This window comes from Peromyscus maniculatus, chromosome 2, assembly GCF_049852395.1.
Source record: "Peromyscus maniculatus bairdii isolate BWxNUB_F1_BW_parent chromosome 2, HU_Pman_BW_mat_3.1, whole genome shotgun sequence".
Taxonomy (NCBI): domain Eukaryota; kingdom Metazoa; phylum Chordata; class Mammalia; order Rodentia; family Cricetidae; genus Peromyscus; species Peromyscus maniculatus.
Genome location: NC_134853.1, coordinates 150,857,215 through 150,871,325, shown reverse-complemented (window position 1 = coordinate 150,871,325; position 14,111 = coordinate 150,857,215). Strand labels below are relative to the sequence as shown.

The 14,111-nt window shown below is 42.5% G+C and overlaps 1 protein-coding gene across 9 annotated transcripts in view; it reads left to right on the top strand.

The window, feature by feature from the left end:
- Phactr4 (phosphatase and actin regulator 4) overlaps positions 1-14,111 on the top strand; it is a 76,596-nt gene that overhangs the window by 21,034 nt on the left and 41,451 nt on the right. For 4 of the 9 annotated variants that reach the window (XR_013049371.1, XR_006069675.2, XM_015994480.3 and 1 more), the window contains exon 1: positions 2,238-4,051. The exons of 4 other annotated variants lie outside the window; for them this stretch is intronic. Coding sequence is in view for 2 of the 5 variants with exons in the window: in XM_015994480.3 (XP_015849966.2) it covers positions 4,006-4,051 (46 nt within the window). In the remaining 3 variants the exon portion in view is untranslated. Of the gene's footprint in view, positions 1-2,237; positions 4,052-14,111 lie in introns of those variants that run through there. One more of the 9 variants, XM_042272007.2, reaches the window with a different exon arrangement.

The window sequence follows — 14,111 nt, the reverse complement described above, 5'->3', positions numbered from 1 at the left end:
GAAGAGACTTTGACAGTAATTTTAATCACTTATGTAGTAGTTCATGGTGATTTTTTTTTGTCTGTATATATGGTGTATGGATGAATATATGTTTTCTTGTGTGTGTGAGGACCCACTTGCATGTATGTATGTGTAGGTACAGATGCAAACTTATATGGGTGTGTACATGCATATGGAGGCATTGTTGGACATTGTGTATCTTCCTCTGTCATACTCCATCTTGTGTGTGGTGTGTATAGTACGCATGCAGGTGACAGAGGGGAATATCAGGTATATTCGTCTGTTGCTATCCATCTATTTTTTTGTTGGTTTTGTTTTTGTTTATTTGTTTCTTTTTGGTTTTTTTTGAGACAGGGTTTCTCTGTGTAGCCCTTGCTGTCCTGGAATTTGTTTTGCAGATTACACTGGCCTCGAACTCACACAGATCTGCCTGCCTCTGCTTCCCCAGTGCTGGGATTAAAGGCATGTGCCACCATGCCCCAGCTTGTTGCTCTCCGTCTTATTGTTTGAGACATAGTTTTCTACTGAACCTGAAGGTCCGTCCCCATGGCTACACTGGCATGTCAGTGAGCTGTAGGTATTTCTCTTGACTTAATCCTCATAACTCTGTGAGTAATTATCTCCATTCACAGGTATATCCTCATTCTTTTTTTCTGATTTAATTGTGAAACAAAGTGATCCCTAATTCCTCACTACTGTCACATGAAGGACTTGGAAGTCTATCCTTTTACTTATTCTTTACAATCCTCCTGTGCTGGGGGGGGGGGATAGACGACACACACACATGGAATATATATATATATATATATATATATATATATATATATATATATATATATATATATTTCCTCTAACCCCAGATAGGGCAATTTTTTTTGAGACAGGGTCTCACCATGTAACTCTGGCTGTCCTGGAACTCACTTTGTATATCAGGATGGCCTCAAACTCGAAGAAATTTGCCTGCTCTGCCTCCTGAGTGCTGAAATTCAAGGTATACACCATCATGCCTGATTGGGAATAACTTTTCAAAATTTATTATGAACATAACATTTTTTTCCTCACCAAAAAAAAAGCAAAACTTGTCCTCTTACCTCAACATCCTGAATGCTGAGGTTGCAGGCATGTACGTTGTCTTTTACTTCTAGGTTCCATAAGCAAAGCTTCAGATTAATTTTGTTTCCTGCTGGGGCTGTAGCTCAATGCTTGTCTAGCATGCATGAGACATGCTCATAGGGGGAGGTTCAGGTTGCTAGAGACTTATTGCATGTACACTGTGTACGAGGGTACCTTCATCAGGCATTGGGAGTTCAAGGATAAATACATAATGGTCCTGATGAGGAGCTTTTAGACTACCAGGGAAGTGTGAAGATGATTGTAGTTCAGGGTGTTGTAGATATCAAGACTACTGCTTAGCCCAGTGGTTCTCAACCTGTGGGTCTTGACCCCTTTTTTTGAACAACCTTTTCACAGGGGTCACTTAAGACCATCAGAAAACACAGGTGTTTACAATTCATAACAGTTACCGTTATGACGTAGCAATGAAAATAATATTATGGTTGGGGTGTCACCACAACATAAGGGACTGTATTAAAGGATCACAGCATTAGAAAAGTTGAGAACTGCTGGTCTGGTCCGTTCTCTTTGTTTGATTGTCTGCTTTGAGTTTTTTGAGATAGTTTTACCGTGTAGCTTAGGTAAGCCTGGAACTTAAATCTGTCTCTACCTCCCAAGTGCGGTTTGTACCACAGGTGGCAGATGGCCGCTTCTTTGTCTTTCCAATAGTGTCTCTTGATACTTGTTCCTTTTTCTCACCTCTATCACACCTTCTCTGGCTTCCTCTAGACTCTGTCTCTCTCTCTCTCTCTCCTCTCTCTCCTCTCTAACACACACACACACACACACACACACACACACACACACACACACACACACACACCCTATGTATTTGCATGTTGCCTATGTGCTCATTATATTCTGTTGTAGCTCCAGTTACTCTAAGCACTTAGGGAAAAACCTTTCTTTTGGTGCCAACACAGTGCTAGACACATAATCAGTGTTCAGTGAATCTTTCTTTATTAGAACCCTGTTTATGTGACTAAGAAAAGGCTTTGGTGAAGGAAGCAAAATTTGAGCCTGTTTTTAAAGGGTCGGGGTAGATCTGATCAAGAAATTCCAGCTAAAGGAACCTTTCTTTCTTTCTTTTCTTTTTTCTTTTTTCTTTTTTTTGGTTTTTCAAGACAGGGTTTCTCTGTGTAGTTTTGGTGCCTGGATCTCGCTCTGTAGACCAGGCTGGCCTCGAACTCACAGAGATCCACCTGGCTCTGCCTCCTGAGTGCTGGGATTACAGGCGTGTGCCACCACCGCCAAGCTAAAGGAGCAATTTACACAAATGAAAAACAGTGAGGAGTCTGCACCAGGGAGCAGGAAGACCTTCCAGCACAGGTGTGAGATAGTCACGGACAGATGCCATTACCGCAGGTATCCCAAGCTGGCAGCCCGACTGTGTTATTATATTGTATTGCCTGAGCATTGTTTTTTCCCTTGTGCTTATGCCTTAGCATTTTAGTTATTTTTCTTGTTGTCATTGTGGTTTCCTGTTGTTTGTTTCTCTGTCAAAACTGATGATCAGGACTGGGGAGGTGGCTTGGTGCTTGCTGTGTAAGCATGGTGACCCCAGCATCGTGCACAGAGACTGTTGAAGCTATTGAGGAAGACAGACCAATATCAGTCAACCTCTGGTTCCACACAAGCCTCTGCATACGTGCACACATGCACATATTACAACACACACACACACACACACACACACACACACACACACACACAAATAAATGTCATAAAAATGTTTTAAAATAGGGACTGGGCATGTAGTTCAGTTGCTGGACTAGTGCCTAGTATACACAAAAGCCCTGATTCCATCTCAGCATCACATAACCAAGTATAGTAGTAGAAGCCTGTAATGCCAGCCTAAATTCCAGCCTTTGGGAAGTGGAGGCAGGAGGATCAGCAGTTCAAGGCTACATATCCAGCTTGAGGGTAGCCTAGACTACATGAAACTGTCTCAAAAAGGCAGGGAGGGGAGGGTAAACAATCATACATTTTTACTTCGGAGATTCCAAAGAATTTAGGATATATATTATTTTTTTAGATTTTTTTTTTTAAATGTAAGTTTTGCCTGCATATATGTATGTGGTCCGTATGCCTGGTGCCCACAGAGGTCAGAAGACAGTGTTAGATCCCCTGGAACTGGAGTTGTGAGCTGCCCTGTATGTATTAGGAATGGAACCCAGGTTCTCTATAAGAGCAACAAATGCTCTTAACTGCTGAACCATCTCTCCAGCCCCAACACACACACACACACACACACACACACACACACACACACACACACACACACGGAAAGGTGTTCTACAATATGGGTGGATGGGGAGGTACCAAATAATCAGTCCATATACAGCACAGAAATTCTAGAATAACTGGATGCTTTGCAAGTAAGCTCATATCTAAACTATGAAATGAACTTCTACCCACATTAGACTGTTATCCAACCCCCACTGATGGTGTGGGGTATTTTGTTGTGATTAAATGTGTAGGGTCTCTGCTGTACTTTGAGGCAGGCTCCCTGTCTTCTGTGGCTTTGAGTCTAGAGGCTTCCAACCAAGCTCAAAGTCAGGAAAAGGAGGTGTGGGCTTTTGGGCTGTGCCACTGGCAGCCAGAATGTGGTTGGCTGTCTCCTCCCCTTCCGCACTGGAGCTCTCTACACTGTGCACTCTGGAATGACAGGCATTCCTGTGTGAAGAAAGCCGGCGAGAAGACATTTGTGAGAGCCACAAGTACCCAGTGACCGGGATACAGGAAAACAGAAACTCCAGATCTCATGCTGTTTCCTGGCATTTGGCGGTGATACAGGATTGCTGGTCGCTTGTTTGGATTTGTCTTTTGAGAGAAGTTTGCTTTGTCCGGGATAGTTTGCTGTCGTGGGATACATCTAAGACAATTATAATCATGGGGCAAGCTGATGTCTCCAGACCGGTAAATCCAGATGCACTTGGTGAGTAATAGAAGGCAGAAAAATAGACGTCTTGGCAGAAACGAGGCAGGTTTACAGCTGAAGTTAGTATCTCTTAGGAACTGGAATGCAAGACTTTGGCATGTTTATGAAAGTTGGGAGAAATGAATGAAAACTTTAAAGTTGTTTCCACTCTGTTAAACTTGTTTACCTCTCACAATCTTGTTTACTTGCTCTCTGGAGTTCTGTGTTTTAGATTATATTGCTAAGAAGTTGCCTACTTGTTAATTCCAAGTCTTAAAAGAAAATAAAAGTTACAGGAGCTGTTACAGGAGGTTAGAGGCATTTTACTGATGTTTTGTAGGTTCAGGCAATTGTTAAGTGTGTGATCTAGAAATAAAACTGCCGAATTATAAAAGCAAGACCATTTTAATATTGAGTTTGAGTTTTAGACTTGTTATATCTTTTCCAAGTCTGTCCTGGGCTCTCTCTGTTGTACCAATGTTCGCTCCTCAGAAGACATTGTGCTGTATGAACTTCTGAAGTGTTACTGTCTCGGGGGCCAGCTCAGACTGGACAGGCTGGGAATTGTGAGTGTGGCTCAGAGTTCAAGTGTGAGGTGATGAGTTTGACCATCGTCTTGGTGAGCACATTCTCCTGCCTTTGTAGGGTTTGGTATTTGATGATGATAATTGGGGAAAATGGTTTTAAAAAGAAGATTAGAAAAAGTAGAGTAGGAGAAGCATCTAGGTTATTTCTGGACAATGTGCTATTTAGGAAAAAAATTTATAGGGTAACTGGTTTAGGAAGCATCAGGAAGCCTCTTTAATCTTTTTTCTTGTTTTGTTTTGTTTTTGTTTTTCTCTCTGCTAAGAAATAAAAAGTCTAAGCTGGACGGTGCACACCTTTAATCCCAGTATCAAGGAGGCGGAGGCAGAGGCAGATGGATCTCTGCTTTTAGGCTCACCTGGTCTACACAATGAGTTCCTAGGCTAGCCAAGGCAACATGAGACCCTGTCTCAAAGACAAAGACAAAACAAAACCCCACTAAGACAAAATAAAAAGCGGTGGTGACTAAAGAAAGTGTTCAAGTTTGGGAAGCTGGTGATGCCTCAGATGGGTCTCATAATTTGTTGCAGTTAGTTTCTGATTTCCCAGGGAAAGTGTGTGTCAGGTTTTCCTGAAACTGAGCACATGCATGACAAAGTTCTTACCCAGTCACAGACTTGAGGACTTCAGGTAGTTGGTCTGGTTGCTTGCTTTACTTTGACCACTAGGCTGAGTATCAGTTCAGTACTTCACTTTTTAAAAGAGTGAAATGCAGGCCTGGAGAGATGGCTCAGAGGTTAAGAGCATTGGCAGTTCTTCCAGAGGTCCTGGGTTCGATTCCCAGTAACCACATGGGGCTCTCAGCCATCTATAATGGGATCTGATGCCCTCTTCTAGCATGCAGGTATACATGCAGATGGAGCACTGTATACATAAAATAAATATTTGTTTTTGGTTTTTCAAGACAGGGTTTCTCTCTGTGTAGCTTTGCATCCTTCCTGGAACTCACTTTGGAGACCAGGCTGGCCTGGAAGTCACAGAGATCTGCCTGCCTCTGCCTCCTGAGTGCTGGAATTAAAGGTGTGCGCCACCACCGCCCAGCAAAATAAATAAATCTTTTTAAAAAATTATTAAAAAAAAAAAGAGTAAAATGCTTTCTAGAAAAGGGTATACAGAAAAATATAAGAAACCCTCTAGGACTGCTTTGCAGCTTGGGAAAGTAAGTTAAAACATAGACATGGGGTAGGGTACATGTTAGTAACACCAGTACTTGGAGGCAGAAGCCAGAGGATCAGGAGCCCAAGAATCATCCTGGGCCAAATAGCAAGTTTTAGGCCAGCCTAGGTTTTAGGAGACCCTGTCTCCCACACATAGAAATTTAATTAAATAAGTTTAAAAAATCAAAAACCAAAGTAGAGATACCCTGTCTTAGTTAGAGTTTCTTGTTGCCATGATGAGACATTATGACCACAGCAATTCTTATATGGAAAACATTCATTTGGGGCTTACAGTTTCAGGGGTTCAGTCCATTATCATGGTGGGAACATGAAGGTCTGCAGGCAGACTGGGTGCTGGAGCTCAGAGTGCTATGTTTTGCAAGCAACAGGAAGTTGACTGGCTGTCACACTGAAGGAAGCTTGAGCAGAAGAGACCTTAAAGTCTGTTCCCACAATGACATACTTCCTTCTACAAGGCCACACCTCCTAGTAGTGCCACTCCCTTTCAGGGCCACTTTCTTTCAAACCACCACATACCCCAACCTCTGACTCCCTTCCAGTGACAGGTTGCTTTTTTGCTCTTGGAGCCAACCTCCTCCTGTATGTGATCAGTGACCCACTTATGCAGGTCAGCTTTTCCTGTGCTTGCTGCTCCGTTGTTCTTCTCTAACAAACACAGTATGGGCCCAGTGGCATTTATCCACACCGTAGAAATGAAAGGATTTTGAAAAACATCAAGTTGTTGAACTGGTACAAATTAGTGATGTGGCATTCCCCCCACTCCACCCCACCCCCCGACAGTGTTTCTCTGTATAGCTTTGGAGCCTGTCCTGGAACTCGCTCTGTAGCCCAGGCTGGCCTTGAACTCACAGAGATCCGCCTGCCTCTGCCTCCCCAGTGCTGGGATTAAAAGTGTGCGTCACTACCGCCCAGCTGAGGGTGCTCCTTTTAACTGCACAAAGCCCTGGGTTCAATCCCTAGCACTACATAAACTTGGGTGTGGCACGGACCTGTGATCCCTACCTTCAGGTGGAGGCAGGAAAATCAGGTCAAGGTTATTCTTGGATACATATTGAATGCCAGGCTTGCCTGGGTTGCCTGGAACACTGTCTCAGGAACAAGAAGTCAGTTTTGCCACTAATAACTGTAACAACAAATTTTTGGGAGACTGGGGGTGTAGTTTAGTTTAAAGTGCTTTTTAGCATGCATGAAACCCTGGATTGGATTTGATCCCAATCATGCCAAAAAATTTTTTTTAATTACACATAATAATAATAATCATAAATAAAATGTTTTAATTAAATTTTTTTAGTCAGGTAGTGGCAGCACATGCCTTTAATCCCAGCAGAGGCAGGTAGATCTCTAAGTTTGAGGCCAGTCTGGTCTACTATTTGAGTTCCAGGACAGATAGGGCTGTGTAAAAGAGACTCTGTGTCGAAAACTAAACACAAATTTAAATCTTACTTGTATGGTGTTTGCCCTGCTTGTCTGCCCACCACTGGGCTTGCTGTCCACTGAGGCCAGAAGAGGATATTGGGTCTTCTGAATCTGGAACTGCAGGCGGGTGGGAGCAGGAGTCAGACTTAGGTCCTCTGGAAGTACAGTGGTGCTCTGCAAAAGTGCTAAGTTGTTAGGAAGTGTTTCAGTAGGCAGCTGTTTAGAAGGCCGTACTAGGTCCTTTAGAAGGATAAATATATTAAGATATGTAGTTCAGTGTTTTAGAGTTATCATACACTTAAGTCTGTTTAGTCTTTTTTTTTTCTTTAAAAAAGAAACTCTGTGTGTGTGTGTGTGTGTGTGTGCGCGCGCATGCGCGTGCACGCACACGCGTGTGCTATGTGGTGTAGGTAGTCTAGGTGGTGTGTGTGTGGTGTTGTGTATATGCATGTATTGATGAGTGTGCATGCATGTGGAGGCCTGAGGGAGATGTCGATGACCTTCTCAGGCACTCTTTCCTCTCCGTTAATTTTTTGTTGTTGTTGTTCTGTTTTAGGTTTTTATTTGTTAGTTATTATGTGTGTGCTTATATATGTGTCGGGGCATGTGTATACCAGAGCGCTTTTGTGGAAGTCAGAACACAACCCACCGGAACCTGTTCTCTACTTCTGCCCTGGTGGGACCTAGGAATCAAACTCAGGCCTTCTGGTTTGGTGACTATAGTCTATCTGCTGAGCCATTTTCCATATGGGCCCACTCCACTCCACCCCAATTTCCTTTTTTTGTTTTTTGTTTTCCTTTTTCTTTTTAAAGGAAAGGTTTCATGCTGGGGTCTTGGTGAGGCATACTTTTAAACCCAGTACTCAGGAGGCAGAGGCAGGTAGATCTCTGTGAGTTCCAGGCCATAGAATCTGTGTAGTGTTGGAGGCCAGCCAGAGGTACACAGTGACACTGGTGGTTTGAATTTGAATGGCCCCCATAGACTCATGTGTTTGAATGCTTGGCCCATAGGGAGTGGCACTATTAGTAGGTGTGGCCTTGTTGGAGTAGGTGTGGTTTTGTTGGAGGAAGTATGACACTTAGGGGTATGCTTTGAGAGGTCTCTGAAGCTCAAGCCAGGCCTGGTGAGTCCCAGTCTCTTTCTGCTGCCTTTAGATGGGGATGTAGAACTCTCAGCTACCTCCCCAGCACCACATCTGCCTGTGCGCCATGCTTCCTACCACAATGACAATGGACTAAACCTCTGAACTGTATGTAAGCCAGCCCCAATTAAATGTTTCCTTTATAAGAGTTACCATGGTAGCTGGGCGGTGGTGGTGCACGCCTTTAATCCCAGCACTCCCGAGAGGCAGAGCCAAGCGCATCTCTGTGAGTTCGAGGCCAGCCTGGGCTACCAAGTGAGTTCCAGGAAAGGTGCAAAGCTACACAGAGAAACCCTGTCTCAAAAAACAAAAACAAAAACAACAACAACAACAACAACAAAAGAGTTACCATGGTAATGGTGTCTTTTCTCAGCAATAGAAACCCTAAGACAGACACCTTGTCTCAAAACAAAAGACAAAAGATAAGGTCTTACTTTATAGCCCTGGCTTGTTTGGAAATCCATATGTAGACCAGCCTGGCCTTAGACTCAGAGATTTGCCTACCTCTGCCTCCCAAATGCTAGGATTAAAGGCAGACACCACCATACTGGTCTCCCCCCCCCTCCTTTTAATAAAAACACGTTTAAAAATGTTAGTGTGTGTGTGTGTGTGTGTGTGTGTGTGTGTGTGTGTGTGTGTGTGTGTGTAGGTCAGAGGACAACTTTCAGGAGTCAGTTCTTTTGCACTGTGGGTCTGGGAATTGAACTCAGGTGATCATAGCTGTGTGACAAATGCTTTTACACTATGAGCACCCTCACTGGCCCCTCTCTCTATTTATTGAGACAGGATCTCTTCCTGAACCTGGACAGAGTATCTGACTAATGGGCTCCAGGGTGCTATTGACTGCATCCCTACCCTCTCGGTGCTGGGTTGACCCAGCTTACCGAGCTGCCCTTTACATGGGTGCTGGTGGTCCAAACCCAAGCCCCCATGGTCAGGCGTCACTATCTACAAAGTACGCATGTCATGTTTCTGAGCTGGGCCTTGGACTAGGCTAAGCACACACTCTGCACTCAGCTGAACCCGAGGCTGCATCCTTCTTGCCCGCATTGTGGTTGGAAATACATTTTCCCTGAGGCAGAGGCAGATCTGCCTGTACTTAGAAGTGCAGAGACCTTATTTGTCTCTCCCTCTGTGGAGCGCTTACTAATCCCCATGGTCAAGGCTGTTGGAGATCTCCAGAAATTGTAGGCCTTCTCTGCACAAAGGCTGCCTTGTTCATTAGTGAAACACTTTGCTTTCTATAATTTTGTTGCAGTTTTCTAAAACTATTCTTTAAATCCATAATAAGCCTCTTTTAGAGAACAAAAAAAAAATATGTCAAGTATGGTGGCAAAGTATCATAAAGTATGCTATTTACAAAGTTCTAAAGGCTGAGGCAGGAGGATCATATTAAGTTTCAGGTCAGCCAGGGCTGGGGAGTAAGACCCTGTCGTAAAAAATAAATAAATAAATAAATAAATAAATAAATAAATAAATAAATAAATAAATAAATAAATAAAATAAAAAAACAAAAAGTGGTCGGGTGGTGGTGGCTCACACCTTTAATCACAGCACTCGGGAGGCAGAGGCAGGAGAGGCAGAGGCAGGAGGATCTTTGTGAGTTCAAGGCTAGCCTGGTCTACAGAGCGAGATCCAGGAAAGGCGCAAAGCTACACAGAGAAACCCTGTCTTGGGAAAAAAAAAAAAAAAAGGGCCCCAAACATTGCCTAGATAGTAAAGGTACTTGTTGCCCAAGACCGATGACCTGAGTTTGATCCCGGAACCCACTGGTAGGAGAAAGCAAGCCAGCAGTGGTGTTGCACACCTTTAATCCCAGCACTCAGGAGGTAGAAATAGGCGGATCTCTGTGAGTTCAAGACCAGCCTGGTCTACAAAGTGAGTCCCTGTTTCAAAAAAAAAAAAAAATGGAGAGAACAAACTCCTTCAAGTTGTCCTCTGCCCGCCGCACGTGAGCCTTAGCATATGCATGCATGCATACACTTATACACAGCCAGGGGGAACGGGGGTGACACAATGACAACAACACAAAACACCAAAACATTAACAAAGAATAATTGATAAGGTGCAAATGATAGATGTGAAATTCAAACAAACCAAGTAATTTAGTCACTTACTACAAATCTAGTGAAGGAATGTTGAAGATTTGTGTTCTGTGGATTTTTGTACCTGGCTATACTTAGCCATCTAGCATAGGTGAGTGAGAACTGGTTGTAGGCCAGGTGTGATGCTGTACATCCAGGTACTCTGGAAGCTGAGGTGAGAGTGAGTGAGGGAGTGAGCTCTCAAGGCCAGTCTGGGCAAGTGAGGCCTCTCCTCAAAGTAATTGGAAAGAAGGCTAGTGATACAGTTCATTGGTAAACTGCTTCCCTACTGTGCAAGAGGCCTTGGCTTCAATTCTTAGTACTTATACTAAGTACTTAGTTTTATATAGGAATATATAAAACTAGACAGTCTTTGATCTAGGCTTTATTTTTTTAATCCTATTTTTTTATTTAGTTATGTGTAGTTATAACTTACAAATAGTGAATACCTGAAGATGCAAAGTGTTAATAGATAAGGCTTGGTTTTGTTGTTTTGAGACAAGGTTTCTGCTGTGAAGTCCAGGCTGGCCTTGAACTCACTATGTACCCTAGGCTAGACCTCAAAGACACAGCTAATGTCCTACTTTAGTCTTTGAAGTGTTTGAATTATAGGCATGTATCACCATGGCCAAGTTTTTGTGTTTCTTTTTTAATTTAGTTAAGTATTTACTTATTATTGGGGCAGGCAGGGAACATCATTTATGCCATGGTGTGTATGTGGAGGTCAGTTCGAAGGAGTAGGCTCTCTTCCCACCGTGGGTTCTGAGGATGAAACTCATCTCATCAAGCTTGTACAACCAATTCCTTCACCAGCTGACTATCTTGACAGCCCTGCCTTTGCTTAAAAGTAAATGTGGGCAGTAATGGTACACATTTTAAATCCCAGCATTTAGGAGGCAGAGGCAAGTTGATCTCTGAGTTCAAGGCCTGCCTGTTCTACAGAGCAAGTTCTAGGCCAGCCAAGGGCTACACAGAGAAACTCTGCCTCCAAAAACAAAGAAACAAAAAAACCTTCCTGGACATTGGTGGCACATAATCCCAGCACTTGGGAAGCAAAGGCAAATGAATCTCTTGAGTTCCAGGCCAACCTGGTCTACATAGCAAGTTGCAGGGCAGCTAGGACTGCATGTGAGACCTTGTCTAAAGGAAAAAGAAAGAGAAAAACAAAAAGGGGCTGGAGAGATGGCTCAGGGTTAAGGGCACTTGCTGCTCGCTCTTCCAGAGGACCCAGGTTTGATTCCCAGCACCCATATTTTGGGCCAACAGCCATCTATGACTCCAGTTCCAGGAGAGTCCAACACCTTCTTTTGGCTTCTTCAGGTACTGAGCATGCATATCATGTACAGCTAAACATTCAGGCAACACTCATACACAACAGCTAAAATAAAAGTAATAAGAAAAGTAAATTAGTTGGGCGGTGGTGGCGCACACCTTTAATCCCAGCACTCGGGAGGCAGAGGCAGGCGGATCTCTGTGAGTTCGAGGCCAGCCTGGGCTACCAAGTGAGTTCCAGGACAGGCGCAAAGCTACACAGAGAAACCCTGTCTCAAAAAACCAAAAAAAAAAAAAAAAAGAAAAGTAAATTAGATGGCTCCTGGGTAGTGATTCCCAGGGCTGACCTCTGGCTTCCATGCATACCTGCACAAACAAATAGCAAAATGAATCTTCTTTAGATCATGGATAAAGAAAGACTTGATAAAGTATCACAGGACATTTGAATGACTTATAACTGGATGAAAAATTAGTTTGTAAAAAATTTAATTTGAATCCAACTTTATAATTTAAACCTTTTAAATGAAAAATTACACTATTTGTGTGTGTGTGTGTGTGTGTGTGTGTGTGTGTGTGTGTGTGTGTATCTGTGTGTCTGTGCACATTGTACAGGCAGGGTCAGAGGACATCTTACAGAAGTCTGTTTTCTCCTACCATGTGGGTCTCAGGGAGCAAACTCAGGTCATCAGACTTATCACTAAGTGCCTATACCTGCCATACCATCTTTTCAGCCCTTTTATAAAATTTGATATTAAATAGTACTTGAAATTAGTAACAGTTGTGTAGGTAGTTGTGAGAACAAGAATTATATAACGTGTCATTGTGTAAATTGCATTTTGGTATGTGTTTTGTTGTTGCTGTTTAGTTTTTGTCTTTTTTTAAAAATAGATAATAAAAAATATATTTTTTAAAAATTCATATATGCCAGATGGCCTTGAATGTTTGATCTCATTTTGGCCTCTCAAATGCTGGGATTACAGATGTGTATGTATTACCTTGCCCATTATAAATTGTATGCTACGAGCCTTTGTTATTAAATGAATCCAAATGTAAGAAGTTATAATGATAAGGTATAATAAGATTTCAGATTAAAAATTAAAATAAAAGGTGGATCTGGGTGAAAGGGGACGTGGGGGGAACTAGGAAGAATAGAGTTAGGAAAACTACAGTTGGGATGTAATATATGTGAGAAGAATAAATATAAAAACATTTATTTTAAAATAAAAAGGAGTGTGATAGAAAAAGAGCCACAGACTTTGAAGTTAGATTTCAATATATAATCCCCATTTTGTCACAAATTAAAATTTCTTTATTTTTATGTGTATGGATGGGGTGTTTTTTTTTGTTTTGTTTTGTTTTAAGATTTATGTATTTGTTATGTAGACAGTGTTCTGCCTGCATGTATCCCTGCAGGCCAGAAGAGGGCACCAGATCTCATTACAGATGGTTGTGAGCCACCATGTGGTTGCTGGGAATTGAACTTGGGATCTCTGGAAGAGTAGGCAGTGCTCTTGACCCCTAGCCATCTCTGCAGCCTATTTATAAATGTTTTGTCTGAATGTATATGTGTGTACCTTGTGTGTGCCTGGTACCCAAAGAGGCCAGGAAAGGATATCAGATCCCCTGGGACTAGAGATACAGGGAATTGTGAGTTACCATGTGGGTGCTGGGAATCAAACCTGGCTTGATATATAGAAAATATAACAGTATTGTTTGTTAAAACAGCAAAATATGTTCTGTGGTTTATTGCTACATGTATATAGAAGTGAAATATGTGACAGAAGATTGCAGTTAAATAAGAGTCTTTCATTGTTCAGGGTGCAGTAAAGGTCCAAATCCACATAGATTAGTAAGTCACGGATGTAGAAGACAAGACAGAACTAAAGCCATACCGACAGTGGAAATAATAAACATAGATGAATTCAATACCCCAGTTAAAGATGGCTGACTAGGTGAGGCACTGTACACCTGTGAGACCAGTACTTGAAAAGCTAAGAGGAGGAACTTGAGTTTGAAGCCAGCCTAGACCTGGTTCGAAGGAGCGAAAAGACAGTTGTCAAATGAAATAGGAAACTAAAATAGAGTTAAAAAGTATTTCTGCCGGGTGGTGGTGGCGCACACCTTTAATCCCAGCACTCGGGAGGCAGAGCCAGGCAGATCTCTGTGAGTTCGAGGCCAGCCTGGGCTACCAAGTGAGTTTTAGGAAAGGCGCAAAGCTACACAGAGAAATCCTGTCTTGAAAAACCAAAAAAAAAAAAAAAAAAGTATTTCTACAATGTATAGGAATTTTCTTATTAATAAAAAAGGGTCCATTCAAGAGGAAACCATCTGGGCTAGAGAGATGGCTCCATGTTAAGAGAATGTACTGCTCTAGCCGGGAGTCTAATTAGCGAGAAAGAGG